This window comes from Miscanthus floridulus, chromosome 8 (genome assembly GCF_019320115.1).
Source record: "Miscanthus floridulus cultivar M001 chromosome 8, ASM1932011v1, whole genome shotgun sequence".
Classification (NCBI taxonomy): domain Eukaryota; kingdom Viridiplantae; phylum Streptophyta; class Magnoliopsida; order Poales; family Poaceae; genus Miscanthus; species Miscanthus floridulus.
Genome location: NC_089587.1, coordinates 58,487,862 through 58,507,714, shown reverse-complemented (window position 1 = coordinate 58,507,714; position 19,853 = coordinate 58,487,862). Strand labels below are relative to the sequence as shown.

Here is a 19,853-nt window from a genome sequence, read left to right as displayed (position 1 = left end):
TTTCTGAAATAATCATGCTTTGTAGCCCCAGACCCCAGGTGCATTAGTAAAAATGCCAAATGCTTTTGAGCATTCATTGAAAAAGGGCAGGAACCTGAAACATTTTCCAAATCCTCTTTTCTTTTGCAGTGGAAATATACATTTCACAGCAACAATAATACGAGTCTGAATTAAATCACTGTGCGCGTGCAGATCATGCATTTCATGGAGGCCTTTCACCGGGGAGATGCACAGCTTGAGCGCATCAACAGATCCCACATGGTCCTCATTCCGAAGAAGCCGGGCGCAGTGGATGTGGATGCTTTCAGACCAATATGCCTGCAAAATTGCACACTCAAGATCCTGACCAAGGTGCTTAGACCGTCTCCAATGCATGACCATACGGAGACCCAAACCCAAAATAGGTCATGGATGGTACTGTATCAGCCTTCAATAGAATACCTATATGCGAAATCCATTTTTGGTTACAGTAGAGGCATAGCCCCCAAATATGAGTATCCTTTCTCCTGGAGACTCATTTGCAGAAAGGGTTCTCTTTTGGGTCCTGTTGCTGGAGAAGACCAGAAATAGGTATTAAACTCTTTGTCTGTAGCGCTACGCAAACATGGAATGGGTCTCGTATTTTGGGTGATGTTGTTGGAGATAGTCTTACTAACAGACTGCAAGATGAAATCCCGAACCTCATTACATAAACCAGACGGGCTTTATCAGAGGAAGGTCAATCTACGACACTTTCGTATATGCCCTCGAATTGGTTCAGGTATGCCACAAAAGGAAGAAGCCAGCGCTGGTGCTCAAACTGGATTTTGCTAAGGCATTCGACATGGTCAGCTGGGCCGGTCTTTTCAGGGTGATGAGAGCAAGGGGTTTCAATGAGCTGTGGATCGGTTGGATGGAGGCCATTCTCAAAACCTCCAAATCCGCGGTCCTTGTCAACGGACGCCCGGGTCCTTGGATCACTTGCAAGCGGGGTCTGCGGCAAGGCGACTCGATCTCCCCTTACCTGTTCCTTCTAGTTGCTGAAACACTGCAGTGCATGATCAGGAGTCGCGGTGACATCCAACACCCAACCGAAGAAGGTTTGCCTTGTGCTGTTCTCCAGTACGCCGACGATACACTCATAGTCCTCAAAGGAAATCTGAGAGGAGCGTCTGCACTCAAAAGATTACTGGATCAGTTTGCCTCCATTTCCGGTTTGCATATCAACTTTGCTAAGAGCACTCTCGTGCCCATCCACATGGATGAGCAGACGGTTGCTCAATGTGTCGATGCCATTGGCTGCAAGAGGGAGGGTTTTCCGCAGCCTTACTTGGGCCTACCTCTTTCGGTCAACAAGCTTCCGTTGTCCGCTTACACCCCAAACATTCAAAAGACGGACAGGTATCTCAGCGGCTGGCAAGCTAACCTTCTGAACTTGATGGGCAGAGCTGTGCTTGTTAACTCAGTCCTAGATAGCCAGCTTGTGTACTTCATGAGCTCCCTGCAACTGCCACCGTCGGTCATTCATCTTATGGACAAGAAGAGACGCGCCTTCTTGTGGTCTGGCGATAAAACGGGAAAGTCGTCGCCGGCGAGCTGTTTGGTTGCTTGGGTTCAGGTGTGCGCTCCAAAGGATCACGGCGGGCTGGGGATCAAGGACATGGGAACACAGAACATATGCCTCCTGCTCAAACTAATTCACAAGCTGCACTGCCCCCAATCCTCTGCCTGGGCGCAGTGGGTACAGGGCAGGGCCTGCATCTCCACGCTGAAAGGCGATATTCATGGGGAGCACTGGGAGGCGCTGAGATCTCTCCTTCCATTGTACCAAGCGATCACCTCGGTCCAGCTCGGCAACGGTGCGAATTGTTCCTTCTGGATGGATGTATGGGCCAATGATGAAGCACTAGCGGACATCTGCCCGGCGCTTTTCAGTCACTGCACTAAGAAGGAGGCTACGGTTCAGGAGGTAATACAGTCAGGCTTGCTTGATTGCTTGGTGCCCAGACTATCACCCACTGCGACACAGCAGCTGCAGTATGTGCAAGGGATCATTGCTGAAACTGAACTGACAGAGGATCCTGACACAAGATCATCACCATTCAGCAAACATGTGTCCGGCTTAGACAGTGGCGCCATCTACCAACTGTTAAAGGCTAGGGGTCAGCCGGCAGATGTAAGGGCCAAGTTCGTCTGGTCCAACTCGGCTCCACCACGCCTACAGATGTTCATGTGGCTCCTCATGCAGCGACGGATTCAGTGCGGATCCTATATCGGAAACATGTGCTCCGGACACCATCCGCGAAGTCTGCAGTGCGGAGGACGAAACTCCAGAACACATTGTATTCGGATGTGTTATCGGCGCCCAGTTCTGGGAGAAGATTGGAATGCCAAACATAAACGGAACTACTGTGGACAACCTGCACAGTTTGAGCCCTGCGAGAGACATTCCCAAAGAAGAGTTCTCGGCGTTCATCGCCCTTTCCTGTTGGCAAATATGGAAGACAAGGAATGCAGCGGTTTTCAGGAATGAAAGGCACGATATCTCACAAGTTCTTGCTGCATGAAAGGCAGCGGCCGAGCAGTGGAGGTTCAGGTTTCCAAGAAAAAAAGGCCCATTGTTGATCAATGGTGTCAGGTGTTGCAAAGTGCAAGATAGGAATGAACACCATCTAACCCCTTTCCTCCAAATTCAATTGTGATCACCGTCTGAGTGATGCTCCATGTAAACATGACTTGTAAAACTTTATAGCGGGCCGTTTTGGGCCAATAATGAAATCAGGTGGGGAACGCCTCCCCTGTTGACCTTCAAAAAAAAAAATCACCGTGTCCAGACTCTTAACCCATTCAGTTCATCATAAGGCAGCCCTGACAGGGCAGCCTTCCAATTTTGTTGCTAAAAAGGAGCAAACAGCACTGATGCGGTGATGCCTAACCACCATACCCTAGTTTAGAGCATAACAGGAAGGAGAATAATTAGTTTCCGAACAAAAAAAAACTATCAAACTTCTTGGAAATGCAAACATTTTTCAAGCAAATTCAATCGTATACGCGTTTTGCGAATAAGAAATTTCACAAAATAAAGTAAATCATACTATTATATGTACATACAACCGAGCATTTGCCGTTCCGTAAATAGCAACGGCCTCCCTCGAATTGTGCGAATTGTGGGACCCACAGCGTTCCTGCAATCTACCAACCGTCACTTTTTTTCCCCTTTTGCCGGTCGTTATTTTCCCGCGTCCACCAAAACCGTTGCCGCCCTTTTTTTCGTCGCCACGGACCAGGATCCAGTGGTGCCGATGAAGCCAGCGGAGGACGCGGCCGTCCCGGAGGCGACGGCGACGGCGACGCCGCCGCCGGCGGCGGCGCAGACGGTTTGGTACGATCCCATGTCTTCGCCACAGGCGCCGGCGCCGCAGCAGCAGCCGGCGATAGAGGCTGTGGCGGAGACCTCGCCATCGGTGAGCTCCGACGCGCGGCCTCTCAGGGTGTACGCCGACGGCATCTACGATCTCTTTCCACTTCGGCCATGCGCGCGCGCTCGAACAGGCTAAGAAGTCGTGAGCGCCTCGTCATCCATTCGATCTTTAATTTTTCCCGTCTTATTTTGCCTTGTTCCAGATTTTGTGCTTACCTCGCAACTGGATTATTCAGAGATCCTGTAAAGTCGTTCAGATTGTTTTTATTTTCGTTTACTCATTAATTTGAACATCAAAAAGAAAATCCGTGTGGAAGTGGTCGAACATGCAGCTGCCAACTGCCATTAATTGTCTTGAAAAGATTGGCAGACTGCTTGTTGATTATTTAGCGATATGAATCGTATAGGTGATTAGTTAGAAGAAATGATGAAAAGTTCATTTAAAAAAAAGAAATGATGAAAAGTCCGGAAATTCATATATTCTGATATCAGTTTTTAAACTTGAATTCTGCTAAATTTCTCTCGGCAGATTTCCCAACACCTACTTGCTGGTAGGTTGCTGCAGTGATGAGATCACCCACATGTACAAAGGAAAGACCGTCATGACCGAGGATGAGCGCTATGAATCGCTTCGGCATTGCAAGTAAGCTTCCACCTCCCCATTTTTCAGGGTTTCAGTGGTGGCACTGCCACCGAAACTGATGGGGGTTCTCTCTGACTATTTTGGGTACCTGTATTTTTTTTTCTTGAATATGCAAAAGATTTGCCCATTTTTCAGGAATATTCTAGTTACCTGTATTTTGGTTACCTGTATTGAATTCCAAAGGTGGGTTGACGAGGTTATACCGGATGCTCCATGGGTGATCAACCAGGAGTTCATCGACAAGCACAACATCGACTATGTCGCTCACGACGCGCTCCCGTAAGTGTGTGTTGATGCAACAAAGTTTTGCCAAATGATCAAAGGAGAGGTGACTAACGCAATCTGACTGTTTCAGATATGCTGACACGAGTGGAGCTGCCAATGATGTCTATGAATTTGTTAGGACCTTTGAATCTCTCTGTTTTGTCATTTAGGCATCTATGAATTCTGATAATCAGGTGAGGGAATGCCTGATGATTGTGTCTATGCAGGTGAAAGCTATTGGGAAGTTCAAGGAGACAAAGCGCACCGAGGGCATCTCGACATCGGACATCATCATGAGGATCTTGAAGGACTACAACCAGTACATTATGCGGAATCTGACCCGGGGGTACAGCCGTAAAGACCTTGGCGTCAGCTATGTTAAGGTGATTTGTTCGTCCACAGGAATTTCTCCCGAAGACAGGAGAATGAGAATAGCCTCTCAATTGTGTCATTTTGTTGTGATTTGATCAGGAGAAGCAACTGAGAGTCAACATGGGGATTAGCAAGCTAAGGGAGAAGGTGAAGGAGCATCAAGAGAAGGTGATCAAGTTGCTTTGCAACTATTTTGAGACAGACCTTCACATGATTCGTAAAACTCTGATATCAAATGTGCTGCACACGCAGTTTCACAGTGCGGCAAAGATAGCTGGAACCAACCCTGTGGAGTGGATGGAGAATGCAGACCGTTGGATTGTTGGGTTTCTTGAGAAGTTTGAGGAAGGTTGTCACATGATGGTAAACAAGTTATAAGGAATATTCTAGTAACCTATCATTTCTAGAAGTAATTTGTGACCACAAACTGCATTTGGTTTGGTTTCGTTCCTTCAACAGGAAACCGCCATTAAAGATCGAATTCAGGAGGGATTGAAGAGGCAAGGCAGGTCAGAGTCAAACCTTTCTGGAGAGGACTCCGACTCGTAATGTTCTGTAATATCCAAATCAAACTAGACAAAAGCAGAACTGGAGATCATATTCCCACAGTTTGTGTAACAGTATGAGATTGAATAGCATGTTCTTGTAGGACATCAGGAATCATTGTTTAGTTGTACCAGGAGATTACGTAATGTTAAGAATAATCGTATTTCTGTATGCAATCAGTTGTTGTTCCTTGATTGAGCATCTTCATCTGGCACCTGCTAGGTGCTGTTATTATTTCCATAGAACTAAAGATGCGAAGAATCTGACCCTTTTCTTCTGAGTATGTGCTGACCTATGAGATACACCGCCAAATGAACTGAATATTGCTCATGTATCTCTTCTTGTTTAATTTATCGTCCATTGGGACATAATGATAAATTTATGGGTACCGCGTATTGCTGAGACTCCATTTTTTGTGGTCATAGCTAGGAGTAGATACTGCAAAATTCGCTCATCTGTTGATATGTTAGAGCATATTTCGAAATTTTCAGATGAGCACCATTCCTTGGATCAAACAGGACTTAGAGTCAACTGAGAAAGTTTGTAACTTAAACATTAGAAGGATGCATGTTTGTCTTAAGGGTTAAACTTGCCTCCATAGTGTTACGAGTGAGAGGAGGAGGAATGGATGGATAATCAGTTCTATTGAACAGCCCCAAATGGGGTATATGTAGTACATGAGAGCACCCAAATACTAGATTAGTACAATGACTATAATACCCTTAACACAGTATACTGATAAATCTGAAATAGATTGGAAACATAAACACAGATACAACTATTAACTTGGGGATGTCAAATGGTGGAACACACATACTATCCTGACCAAAGGATTAACATCTGATCATAGCATTTCCTTTCTAAAACTCTGCAACTGATTTTTGAGGGGGGACTAACACTACCATACAAACATAGCAATAGATCTGAACACAACAATAACTAGGCACAGCCTTATAAAAAAAATATCTTCTAAAAAAAATAACCAGGCACAGCGAATTCATTATTTTCTAATCTTGAACTTTCTGCTTTACACCCTGTCACCCTGATATTGCTCTCAGATAAACTACTTTTCTGAATGACTTCATTATCTCATTGCCAGTCTTCACCTATGCCCTCTGAAATACATGTACACTCTCTGCAAAAAGAGTTACAAAAAAGAGAGAGGGATCAGGATCATGATACCACCAGTTTAGTATACAGTTGCAGTACCGCGCGGTAGATGCGGAGAGCAATACTCATACAAACAAAAAAAAATGATAATACAGCAAAAACTTATCTGATGCAGTAATTGAGTGAGGAATTTATAAAATTCATGCAACAGATGCTAGGACTTTCATTTTTGCCAAATCAGATGAGTTCATAAAGATAAACTGTAATAAGCAGCTAAACAAGAAAAGGATGAAATAAATGAAGAAATAGGCAATGACCTCAAGCACCCAGATGCTTATAAGAGATTCCAAGGTAAACAGTGCAAAACCGAAAAGATAAAGCACCTGCAGTACTCCAAAAAATCTGACTATTAGTTCTCTCAGAAGGGATTTCACTTAGCTTAAAGGATCATGAACTGAGATAAAAATGTTATTAAAAAATAAAATAATGCAGGACAGCTTACACCAGCGAATATATCTCCATCTAAAACTTCTATTGCAACAAGAACACCCCTGATTTAGTAAAGAAATGGTGGTGAGAAATCGCAGAGGAAATTCAGAAAAAAAATAGAACTTTACTAATTATACTCACGTGAGAGTTTTTCCCCTAAATATTATTGGAGGAGCAATTGCAGCAATGACACAAAATCCAACATGCACCTGGCACATATCAAGCCATTGTGATGCTCAGTACATAGAATTCCATTATATGATCAGAAGATGAAGAGTGAGAAAACTTTTCTAATTGAAAAGGTGAGAAAATTCAAGCTATGATAATATATTAGTAGAAATTTTACTGTTCTAGAATTTTCCAAGATTTTAAATTGAGATTCATGAAACTTGACTAAACACAGAAAATTACCGAGTAGAAGACGAAGAACTGGCCAAAGGTTACCATGCTGTCAGTTCTGGACAACAGATGGCAGAGAACCAGTTCAAAATTTGCATATCTATAAAGTGCTGTTTAATAATGACGGAAACTTGAAATAGTTTGAAGAAACCTCATCGCACGGTACAGAGGTCTGTACCAAAGTATGTATGAAAGAGGACACCCGGATATTGCATAGATTACAGCGAGGAGGAAAATAACGATGTCTGCAAATCAGAAATCTATCAGGAAAAATGTACATATATACTGAAGAGGATTGACTGGACGTTGAAACATTGGTCACCATCAGTATGAATTGATTCCACCAACACAGCAAACAGATTCCAAACGAGACAGGCAATCAGTCCTGGAAAAAAGAACCAACACAAATGATTAACTCTATGAATGGCAATTCAGGGTGAAAAAAAAAATCAGCTATGATTTCAAGAAATAGGGAAAGATATATAGGTTCAAAGTCAAGTACCTAGCCAGCTAGCAAACCGCCGTGTATTGCAACTTTTGAGCATGGATTGGTATTTCGCTGGCTATATCATGATGTATGATGGATAGAACTGCGGCCAATTTCTCACTTCCACAGTGACACCAGCTGCGCAAACAAATGAATCTTCAGTACTCTGACGACACTGAACCACTGAAGCATAAAGCAAATGGTATAGTAGATCTACCTCTGTTCATTGCATCCTCCCTCCGTTTAATATCCTGCAGCAAATCCCACACTTTTTAGGACTTGGTTAACAAAATCAACACAGAGAAAGAGTTCTATACCAATTAAAATGAACACATGGCACCTAAAAAATTCTAGTTGATTATGGAAGTGATCTCATAGGATCAATAGGAATGAAAAGGTGTTCGACTGAACCTGTTCCCGCCGTTTCAGGTCCTGCTCCCATGACAGCAGCTCCCTCTCCTTCTTAGGATCCTACAAGCAACAGAACACCATAAGACAAGGATAAAACATCATGCTAATCTTGTAAGAACACCAAGATTATGTAGTGTGCATCGACTTTCAGTGCAAGAACATTGAACAATTCAATAATGTACCCCGAGGGGAATGTCGATGGTTGCGCCATGCTTGCCGCTTCCTCCGAAGCCTGCCGGGAGCCATGATTTCCTGGACGGCACAGAAGCTGGTGTTGTTGTTGCTGCTGCTTTCTGAAAGGCATTGCAAATGATAAACTGATAATGTTATTTTGCTGCATTGACACCCTGACTAAATTCATGAATATATATGATGAGCCTTGCATGGATGAGATAGAACCCATGAGGAATGCAAGATCTAGCATTAGATGCTTCTGATAAATTTCAATTCACGTATCAATAGTTCCTTGCAGCCAGATCAGAATGCAAAAGAATTTACCAGAAATCCCAAACGTTCCCAGCCAGAGGAACATTGGTGCATTTAGAACAAATTGTTCACATAATCTAGAGGTATTGATGCAAGATCATCCAACAAATGACTTCTTCCAAGAGAATAGATTGAACTATAGAAAATCGATGTTTATAAATGAAATGATCATTGGAAAGAATATGAATTTGAGTGACCATGAATACCGCGGTAGGGTTGACATTTTCTTCGTCGAAGGGATTGTTGTTACGAGGCATGGAGAAGATCAATCACTTGCGTGAATAAATCCTGGCGTCCTTTGGCCTCTGGGATGACCCGGAATCTGAGTGGCCTAATAATTTTTGTGTGGCCAGTGGAAAGAAGTTATTTTCAGTTAATGCCCGTTTTTGCACTTTGGTCCTTGTCAGCGTCCAGGTCATGCCGATTTGCCCCTCTACTGACAAGCTTGGGCATTTCTAAATGGTAGTTTAGGAAATTCACGTCATGGATAACCAAGAGGCCAGAAAAATGTTTGCATTTTCTTTTTGCTCACTTCGATACAATTCATCAGTGATCCTACCCACAAGACCACAATCAAGTTGAACTATGACTTGAATCAGGTACATGCATTTTATTATTTATTTGAACTTCTGAAGTCATTAAAAACATATTGATCTTGTAAGAACATGAAGATGCAAACGGATACACAACCAAGAAAGCAGATAAAATGCTCAATGAACTCCCCGGAAGACTTGAAAATTTCTGAATCAAAGTACCGAACTGAAGCACATGGATCCCAGAAATAAATTAAACTGGCTCAGCAAGGAAAATGTTTGGATCATGGATCTCCAGAAAAACAAAACTTCTGAGATTAAATTGCCCTCAGAATTAATTCCGTACTTTTCATATTCAGAGTTGGATTTCAATACACATATAGCTTGTATCGACTCTGAAAGGGGGGGGGGGGGGGGGGGGGGGGGGGGGGGGGGGGGGCATAATTCATCTATAGAAAAATCAACCCACAGTTAACACAGGATTATTAAAAAGTCATCCGAAAAGAGGATGATCATCAAAGGTAATATTTTGCCCTCAAGCATAGTACAAAGTACACTAGCAGAACTTGTGAAACAAATGTGCATGCACAAACTCCTCAACTCCAAACTTCTGCAGCGGTAAACGGCAGTATCTTCCCTATTTAGTGATGGTGAACTTGAACATAACGGAGACCGCAGTATTTGCATACATTAGGTGCCTCCAGATCAAGGCAGATATACTCGATCGGGTGGCCAAGTCCAACACCTTCAGAAGCTGAAACAATGCAGCAAGCACACAGGTAAGTCAGTTTTACATTAAATGTATGATATGATCATCAGTTTGAGAATGTGCAAGATAAATAAAGTTTGCACATTCAGCTTTGGTGCCTACCCCCTTCACAGACGGCAATGCGACCATCAACCTTGATTGGAGGTACCTCGTTGATCAGTTCCATTGGTGACTTCTTGCTCGTGTCCTAAAACAAATAAAATTAATGAAAGAAAATTTGATTGGGAAGAAAAGTGATCCATATGAGAAGGGAGGGGGAAAAAAAGAAAAGGTCTGCAACTTCAGCAAATATCATAGCAACCAAAAAGCTAAAACTTTATCATGGTCTCACAATGATAAACTATTAAACTGGATGAGGACTCAGGTAGTCAGGTGGCAAGGCTCATCTCATGTGTGACTGGCCCAGGGTTCAAATGCTGGTTTTAATTTTCCAATACTAACTGATGCTACCCACCAGATATAGATACAAATCCTGAAGTAGTTCCAAGTTTCAAAGATATTTATTGGAAACTACAGAATTAATAAATCATTTCCGGTAGTCATTTTGTTTCTACTAACAAGGAACTTTGGTCTTCACGCCACTCGATAAATCATTTCAGGAACATTCAGCATGCAGGATAGTGCTTGATGTGAATTGTGAAGTCATCATAATACTAGAAGAAAAACAAAATATAAGAGCCATGTTGAGAACCTGCTTTGTCTGCTTGCTCTGTAACAACCACCTACCTTTCCTAAGTGAAAAAAAACTTGTTTCATGTGATCAACAATGGAAACTCATCTCAACACACAAAAACATAATAACCTACAGGACATGTTAAACATGTAGCGCGAAACTGTGCAATTCGAACATTCATCAATAGTGAGCTCCCATTCATCAGCTCAAACCTATACACATTGCATCAAGATGATAGCTTCCTTAGGAATCAGCTAAATAAAACCTAAATCTCATCTGCAAACCTATATAAAATGAATTGCTTCAGAAAACAGTTCTTATATTATCTAAAGGTGCACCCATAGGAATCAACTAAAAAAACTTAAATCTAATCCAAGCATAACTGAAGTCTGCAAACCAATATAAATACATTCTTTTACTTCAGAAAACAGTGCTTATTACCTAAAGGCGCCACTACATGTTAAGCTTATAGGTACTGCAGAAAAAAACTATCTATTCCATTCCCAGCTCCTTGAAGGCACATAGCTATGTGAACAAGGCACGATAAACAAACTGTCATATAGAAGCTGTGTCTACCAGAACTGTAAGTCACTAACATGATCCTATAGCCCTTCACAATGCTAATAGCCAACTACTACAGTAAACCATTGCATGGGCATCAAAGCATACTTAGTTTACCAATGATCAAGAATATGTGGTCTCTCATGGATTCACATACGCTAGCAATACAATGATGCCTGGTAAATCTAAAAGACAAGACCTGCAGATCTAACCAGGAACAGACAGAAACGTCAACATAAAACATGCATCCAGCAGCTTGTAAGAACTAATCGATTATCAGGACTCCTCAAGCGCATCAAAATGTCTCAACAACACCCAGGACGACCTAAACTAGAAAAGGGCAGTGAGCCAGTTAACCGGCGCGGGCTACACACCGAGCATAACCACCACATGCGGACCCCTAAAGGCGCGGTCTTCCCCGCCGAATCGGGCAAGAACCACACGGAAATGGTCTGGGTTCGCGAGGCCAAGGCGGATCGGAATCTAGAGATTGTGGGGGCACGGTGAGGAGAGGGATACATGTATACACACACCTGCATCCACTTAGCGGTGTGTCTGCCGACGACGGCGGCGGTGCCCACAGCCTTCTCCGTGGAGAGGCCGCGCGCGCCGGCTGGAGCTAGGGTCTTGAGGAGCGCGGGCAGCAGCCTCCGCGTCGCGGTCGCCATGGCTGGGGAAGGTTAGCGAGCGAGGTGAGCCTGGGGAATTTGGGAAAGAACAAGGAGGAGGAAGAGAAAGAGGAGGGCCCTTTTCTGCGGATGTACCTACTGGGTCAAGCGGCCCAATTTGTGGTATGGGCTTCTCATGCTGGGCTACTAATATGTCATGAGGCTAAGAGAAGAAAGGTAGGCCCAGAAAATAATGGATTGAAGGGAAATTCAGTATGGGCTCTAGTTAGTTTGATGCTAGTCTTTTCTTTTTCCTGATGGAGCACAGCAGTCAGCAGACATACAAAGCACACTCACCTTGTAGACGCTCACTCGAGCTACACTTCGGAGACAAGTTTGCATTTGTAACCTCAGTGCAAAAGCATTCGGCCCAAGAAGTTTTCAAATCACAACCTTGGCAACTTGAGTTAAAAATACGTCCTCTGGTTCTGCAACTCTCCTGATGACCATGAATTGGTTGCTGAGCTGAGCTGATCAGCTGGTCTCGGTCTCTTGCAGCTAGCTCCGTTCTCGTTGCATGGTGCATTGCTTGCATCAAGATCAAGGCACCAACTTGCATTGAGACCCGACACCCTCCTGCAGCAAGACCCAAACATTTCAATCTCTCGTGATCAGATCACGCCTCGCCACTTTGTCCGGTCAATTTGGTCTTATTGGACTTCTGCTTGTCTGTTGTCTCCCACCGGCCCTCAAGTTGCTCGTCCTCTCGCGCACGTGCACGCACGTGCGCGTGAGTCCACGACAAGCGGACCAAAGTTCAACGATCCCACTTGTCAGCGAGTAATCATATGGGGAGTATCTCCTGATTAATGACTATACTCAAATCATATGCATCGCGAGTAAGTGTAATCGCATGATCGCATCATTACAATATTTATCGTTCTTGGGATTCCGATACTAAACAACCGTTGGAAGATCACGGTCGCTTTGCACCAGAGGATTCGATGTTGAGTGGCTCAAGGGTGGTAACGATGCAAGTGCCCAGTTTTCTTTCGCATTATCATGCATGCATGCACCTAAGCACTTGTTTAAGTGGCCGGCCACGTGCTTGGTGTGTTGGCGGCTTGGAATAATCCCCATGTCTTGCTGGTGGCAGAGAGCAGGGGATAGGGCGCAGCCTTTATTTGTGAGTGTATTCAATTGGAAATCGAATCCTGATGCCATTAGCGCGTCCGCAATGGTGCTAACGATGTAGCTAGCTTACGTGGAGATGAGACAAAAGCAAAGGCTATTTTATATATTTTTATTTTTCTATATACTATTGGACCCCACATATTCCTCTCTCGTATTCTTGGACTACGTGAAATAGATTATCTATTTATTCATCGCCAGTGGTTACTCTTTCTTCTACTTTTCTCTGTCCACGTCAGAGCAGCTAGCCAAATAGCTAGGGACTACTGCCTGCACAATGCACAATGCACAATGCCATTAGCTAAGTTGGTTGAATCTATCTAGGTCTTGAGGTGCTGAAACTGCTTGAGCTGAATTTATAGCATGGTATGGGAAGACGGGAGTTGGGTTGATGGAAATGCTCAGCCAGTCAGTCAAGAGCAGAGCATACAAGTGGCTGCAATTGTGGATCGTTTGCATCCAGTGTAGGAGGGTGCTTCTTTTGGTTTTGGCATGACAGGACTCTGTATATGCAAAGCAATGTTAGAGCCTCTTTGGCAGAGCTTCTCTGCTCGGGCTCCGTCGGTGAAGCCGGAGCATTCAGCTAGAGCAAAAAAAAAAAGTAGCTTCATCTCTGTACAGACAAAATGGCTCTGGCTCCTCTTTCATGGGTGAAGAAGCACTTCTCCTTGTTACGTGCAGCTTCTCTTACTATGGTGTTTGAGCTATCGACGGAGCCAAAGCTGAAGTCGCACCAAGTAGACCCTTAGTTTGATTGTGTATAAAATTGGAGCGAGGGGGGGGGGGGGGGGGGGGGGGCTGCCTATAGTACTTGGGTTCCCCTGAGATACTAGTCTCAAGGAATCATAGCTATTGATTTTTGAATTTGTCAAAGCTTAAATATTATAATAATCAAAAAGTAAAAAGTAAAGTCTCACTCCTTGCTATATCCGGCCCTTCTTTTTTACGGAGGTAAAGCTTACTTTTGTAGAAAGCAATTGAGTTTAAAGCAACAGACTCAACCAAAAAAAAGAAGAAAAGAAAAAAAACATCGATACTACTCTAGGTTAAGAAACATCATCAACGTAACGCCCTAGCTAGATACCCAAACAACAGCATACCACAAAACGAAGAAGGAACCAAAGATGAAAGACCGCCGACACCTACCACAAACCTACTTCTACTAAAGAGAACTGCGCAGCTTCACAAAATGCCTTCTACTTCGAGATCTTTAGTTTGCCTCCAAAATTCTTTCAACCACGTATTCATTCTTCTTATCTCGTTGTCCAAAAAATCTAGCATCTCCATCCTTCAGTAAAATTCGCCATTTCTGTAAGAATGTAAAAAATTTGCAGAAAACTTCATTAGACAAGCTCAGGAACCTTTTCTCTATCCCCATCTTATTCCTAACATTCCAAATACCCCACAGAACAATAGAACATGAAAAGCTTAATGTGATAATCCATGCATCCTAGGGTAATCCAGTAATAAAAAAATATCCTACAAATTGTTAGGCACACTTTCCCACCCTAAGGCCTCCTTGAAGCAAAAACATAAGACTTTTGCTATGTGACAGTGAAAAAATATATGATCAGTAGTCTCATTGATCCCACACAGACAACACTTAATGCTCACCTCCATGCTCTTTCTTTAAGTTTACTCCCGTTTGTATTACATCTTGTGTGTAGTCAACTAGACAGATATCTTGAGTTTATTTGGAAGTCTACTCTTCCAAAGTTTCATCATCCTTCTATTGGTTATACCTCTAAAAGTTAGTCTTCTGTGGATGGATCTAGTGGTATAGTCCCCTGATTTGTCCAAAGACCAAACAAACTTATCTTCTTCTTCATTGAGCCGACAATCTTCTAAAATCTCCATTTACCTTTCCCATTCTAACATATCCTCATTTCCTAACACTCTCTGAAAACTAATGTTGCATCCGTGCCCCTCTCAATAGTCACTCACTAGGCATTTCTTATCACCACATAAGTAGAAAAGATAGGGAAACTCTAGTTTCAAGGGAATATCCCCCGACCTATATTTCTTCCAAAAAAAATATTATGTCCTCCCTCATGAGCGGCTCTTTTCCTTATCTAGACATCACCTATCACGGAACGTGGAGGGAACACAACCGCAAGAAGTGCAAGTGCTGGTTCATAGAATCCAAGGGAAGTACTTTCACATGGGTAAATTTTGAAGCAAACATGAAATTTTGTAACAAATAACACTTTATCATCACTCATGAAGATTCGAAGAACATGCATAAGAGTCTTGGTCCACCAAAACCGTTTATATAACACAATTTTGAGTACATGCTTGCACGAAGGATCATGCTAAAACAATCTGGAGGACTATCTACAAAGCTACTAGGTTAACTCCTCCATGTATCCCATAAGTTAGGGAGTTAGCTATCAAGTTTTAATTTTAAAAGAGAAGAAATATATTTTGGTTGGGTAGCCATATTATTTTGGGGTAATTTGGAGATGACATGAAGATCTAATCTTTAAAAATTGCAAATATACATCTTTTATGCAGGCCATTTTCAGGGGGAATGTACTGGCCATGATTTTTTGGGCATCGTGCTTCTACGTGATGATGAAACAAAGGAGTCTTTCCAATTAGAGAGCAGAAAATTAGAGACCACTGCGTTGGAGTTGTTCGCCTTTCACGGATGGAAATTTAATAATAGCCTTTGTCATGTATAGTTTTACATTCCTTGTTTTCCTGATTCATCTGCAATGTCGTTAAAACTATGTAATAATATAAACGTTGTATGTGGACACGTAGAGACGGGATGTTTCTTCCATTTTTCTAGAAAATGCTTAGACGAAGGAAACAACAGAGGGACACCTCATATTTCATTCACTACAAAATTCATACTTATAGAAGTACCATTTTAGATTTTTAAAGCGTAGATTTAAACATGTTCCATTGCAACATGGGAGTCAAAGAAACACGTTCTCTTTTTTTAAGTAATTGGACATGTGTCATCGAAATGTTATGTATGATTTGACCCTATGTTTCTAAGTGTAGATCAAGAAGTGGATGGGTTATTTTAACTAAAGTCGCTAACATTGGCATGCAACAATTTAGTATCGAAGAATGTAAAGCTCTCAAAGTAAATTGCACGAAAGGAAATTGAGCACTGTTGACACCAGGAGTGGCACACATGTAATAGACCGCAAGCGCACGGTTGTCAGAGTAGCTTTTCGCCAAGGAGTAATCCCGGGTTCGATCTTCGGCAACGGCGCCAGAAAAGCTTGTTGACACCAGGTGTGGCACACATAGAATAGACCGCAAGCGCACGGTTGTCAGAGTAGCTTTTCACCAAGGAGTAATCCTGGGTATCGAATCCACAGGGAACAAGGAGTGATCTAAATCTAGAACTAATAGATTCCTATGGATGTTGGGGAGGAAAGGAGTGGAATACTATGGGTTCTGTAACTATTGCTTGAACAAGGAATAGTAAATATCAACTGTTTACTTTGGGGCACAGCCCGCCTACCAATCAGAAGGGTTAACTAGACAAGGTCTGCCACGAGCCCTACGATTTAATAACTAAGCCTATCATGGTGAAATATAGAGGATAGACAAGGCTGTCACCACTTGCCACCTATCACTATCTATCCAGAGACTTAGCCGCAAACACAGGTAAGGTATAGCCTAAGCACCACGCTTAATCTATGCGCTTACTACTCTAATTTGGATCCCGATGAAATAATACTAGAGCACTCTAACCAAGCAGTGAAACCCATAAACAACATAAATGTAACAAAACTTAATGCAAGAATGAGAACAAAATTACCATAGAAGAGCCGCGAAGCTACACGAAGAAGAGGATGCCAACAAGCCCGGCTCCTCCTCTAGCTTCTCCTTGCCTTCTCTCTCTCTCTACTCTAGAGACTAGCTATCCTAAGCTAAGCTACTCTCTTGAGAGCTCTTTCTTCACTTGTGTGTTTACAAACGAGCATCACGAGTCCTATTTATAGTTGAAGTGAGGCAGGGGGTACTTATAGGCAGCCACCAAGGCGGTGGAGGTTACTTGGGCGCCGGGTGGCCTCAAGGGGGCGCCGCCCGACCCTTGGTTCCACCGACCTTGCATCGTAGGGTGCTGATCAGCTCTCCAAGGCGGTGGCAAAGACAGCACATGTCAAAATTCCCACGGTAAGGTGGTGCTTAGGTCGGTTTGGAGCTCCTCTTTGTATGACAATGGGCACATCAATCCAAGCGAAGTGAATCTCGGCCACTGAGTGAACCGACATTGGATCAACGCCCCCACAGCACTCCAGGACACCCTCCCACGGATCAGTGACGTGGCAGGGCACCAGGTAGGGCGGGACGACGCCATGTTGGCACCGGGCGACACCCTCTGTGGGCCCTGCCTCTCCTGACCACATGGATGGCTTCTAGAAGGTATGTTTTTGCTCCTTTTTACCTATTTTGTTCCTACAAGCACAATTCTCCAATACATGTGGAACCAAGTGAAATCTAAACATAAAATGTCATTTCATGCTTGATTTTATGCATTTCATGGCTAATTGTTGATGACAAAAGAGGGTGTTAAGAGCCGTCAACAAGCACAAGTGATAATAATTGATCGCGAGACAAGAATTGTATCTTGTGGCCTTGATGACTGCCAGTCACCCCTACTCCATGTTGACATGGATTCAATGTTCAAGTCCTCCTCTATTAATACATCGCTTATTTTTGAACCGGTTAGAACCAAAGAATATCTCCACACTCTGATTTAACTAGAGTTGCTCTGCACCGCTCGATGGGAGCACACAACCTCTTACAATCAACTCCTTGGGGCATGATCACAATCTGCTTTCAAGTGCTTCATAGATCCACGAGCTCTAAGTTGAAGGGGACAACAATCTTTAAGAGTATGAAGTAAATGGCGCTTGCTTAAAGACTCTCTAGTGCCACAAAACTCAAGTTCTTGATACACTACACTAGGATGCTCTCAATTTCACCAAAAATACAATCCTAAACAAAGTGTGTGAGAGAGAGGTGGAAGAAGACCCAAGTATGTAAAGGAAGCTTTCCAAATAGCACATATACCTCCCCATGATTGCGGGGATGTATATACAGCAACCCAACTATTTTCTAGCTATCACGGTGCCTTCTTCATGAAAACAACGATTCTGTGGAACGTCTGTTACAATGCCCGAAAAGTCTACCTTTCTATCCCACAACTATATTCTCATTTTTATGCGCTTGTGAGAGTCGACCATTAGTGACTCAAGGACCATCCTCCTCAGAGGGTGCGAACCTTCCACGGTTCAAAGTTTTCATACATGCTCGTGACTCCAGTTGGTAGTAGCACTACACAATCTGGTTTTCTCAATGGCGCGCACATGGTAGGGGGATGAGGGGGGCTCCAATGGCGCGGTAGCCCTACCTGGGTGGAAGATCTGCCCGGTGGTCACGTTGGCGAACACCACTCCGCCGTCACCTTCTCCCAGCTAGAGATCTGCGTCCTGTTCGCCAACCTCACCGTCGTTGTGGTCCGCGCCAAGCCGTTCCGGGTACCTGCCGGGGGCACGCTGCCGCTGCCATCCGTGGTGCGCGCGTGACTTCTCACTGGACGAGGCCACGACTAGCTTCTTGGATGCCGCGACCAGCGACTGCAACATGTCGTTCGTGCTCGACGGAGAGGCCAGCACACACAGGACGGTCGCGGGGAGCGTCGCCGTCAACGAGCGCACACGCCTAAGTTGCCACGTTCACTTTTTTCTGGCCAAACGTCTCGGCGGTTCCCTTCAACTGCAGGTCAAGGACAAAATATCTCTTCTGGTGACCACCATGCTCTCAAGACTGGACATCAGCGAGGCTAGCTGCTTTTATGTGGCTGCATCCTTCTAGATATGAAATTTGATTCGTTTGGTGACTGTAAGTGTAAGCTCACTTATGTAGTTTTGTTTTTTGTGCTTGCTTTTTCCATTGGCTGTGAGCTATTGAGTGGACTTAGGGCCTTTTGGCATGTCTTATGTCGACTTTGGTTTCATCTATTTTGCGCAAATCGAGGCAATGTAGCGTGAAGCCGTTTTGTAAGCCGGGGTTAAAATGAACTAGAAGCCGGGAAAACCCAGTTTTTCTGGCTTCACCGGTGAAGCCGTTTTGGATGAGCCGTGCCAAAGGGGGCTTTAGTAACAATAGGCCCCGTTCAGCTTACCTTAAATCTGGCTTGTTCAGCTTCTTTTTTCAGCTGGAACAATGTTTTTCTCTTACAACATTGCAGCCAGAACAATGTTTTTAGCCAATTTCAGCTAAGTTTCAGCAAGTCGAACGGGGCTTATATCACAATGTCTGGCCGGTACGGTGGGTTCACTACTAATTTTGTTTGCTTGACTCTGGACCCATTGAAAGTACAATCAGAAAGCTCTGCGGGATAGATGGAGGTAGTACTGTAGTAGACTAGCAGCTAGTATGTTGTTTGCCCTGCTCAGTTGATAATATAACCCAGATAATCCAAGTAGAGGCGGAACCAGGGAGGGGCTACCGGGGGCCGTGCCCCCCCCCCCCCCCCCCCGCCACATTATAGATGTCAACGGGCTCGTTCCCTGAATCCCCGTGGGGAATTCACCCATTAAGGAACGGGGATGGTATGAATTCTACCCCATGGGGGATTAAACGGGGCTGAAGTTATCCTCGTCGGAGATCACGGGGGCGGAGATAGTATGTAGGCTCCCGTCCCCGCTCCCCGCGGGGACCCGATTCCAAAGGCCCATATACTGGCAATGCCCAATACCCGTGATATATAAGCAATGTTGCAATCCTAGCTCTTGTCGAAACGATCAACGGAAACGCGAAACGAAAGTTACATTTCATAGTCCCGTTATATCACTTAGAGTTTTAAACCAATTTTTATTAAGCGAAAATGCTATAGAACATATATGTGCTACTTAAATAAAGTTTGAAGTGCAAAC

The 19,853-nt window shown here is 43.8% G+C and overlaps 1 protein-coding gene and 2 pseudogenes across 1 annotated transcript; 1 reads left to right on the top strand and 2 right to left on the bottom strand.

The window, feature by feature from the left end:
* Positions 1-3,268: 3,268 nt before the first annotated feature.
* LOC136472208 (choline-phosphate cytidylyltransferase 2-like) lies at positions 3,269-5,388 on the top strand (annotated as a pseudogene).
* A 597-nt stretch (positions 5,389-5,985) lies between these two features.
* Positions 5,986-9,438, bottom strand: LOC136472206 (secretory carrier-associated membrane protein 6-like; annotated as a pseudogene).
* A 156-nt stretch (positions 9,439-9,594) lies between these two features.
* LOC136472205 (NADH dehydrogenase [ubiquinone] iron-sulfur protein 6, mitochondrial-like) lies at positions 9,595-11,875 on the bottom strand. The gene is made up of 3 exons (XM_066469940.1): positions 11,677-11,875; positions 10,012-10,096; positions 9,595-9,894 (listed from the first exon to the last, which is right to left on the bottom strand). Exons 1-3 carry the CDS (start codon positions 11,809-11,811, stop codon positions 9,782-9,784), a joined length of 333 nt encoding a protein of 110 aa, XP_066326037.1. The 5' UTR covers positions 11,812-11,875; the 3' UTR covers positions 9,595-9,781.
* Between the last annotated feature and the right edge of the window lie 7,978 nt (positions 11,876-19,853).

What these genes read in the sequence shown, in the direction of transcription:
- LOC136472205 (XM_066469940.1), bottom strand. Translation starts at nt 11,811, where the DNA reads ATGGCGACCGCGACGCGGAGGCTGCTGCCCGCGCTCCTCAAGACCCTA. An exon ending in ACACCGCTAAGTGGATGCAG is followed by an intron (nt 10,097 to 11,676) that starts GTGTGTGTATAC and finishes TATTTGTTTTAG; the next exon opens with GACACGAGCAAGAAGTCACC. An exon ending in CATTGCCGTCTGTGAAGGGG is followed by an intron (nt 9,895 to 10,011) that starts GTAGGCACCAAA and finishes GCATTGTTTCAG; the next exon opens with CTTCTGAAGGTGTTGGACTT.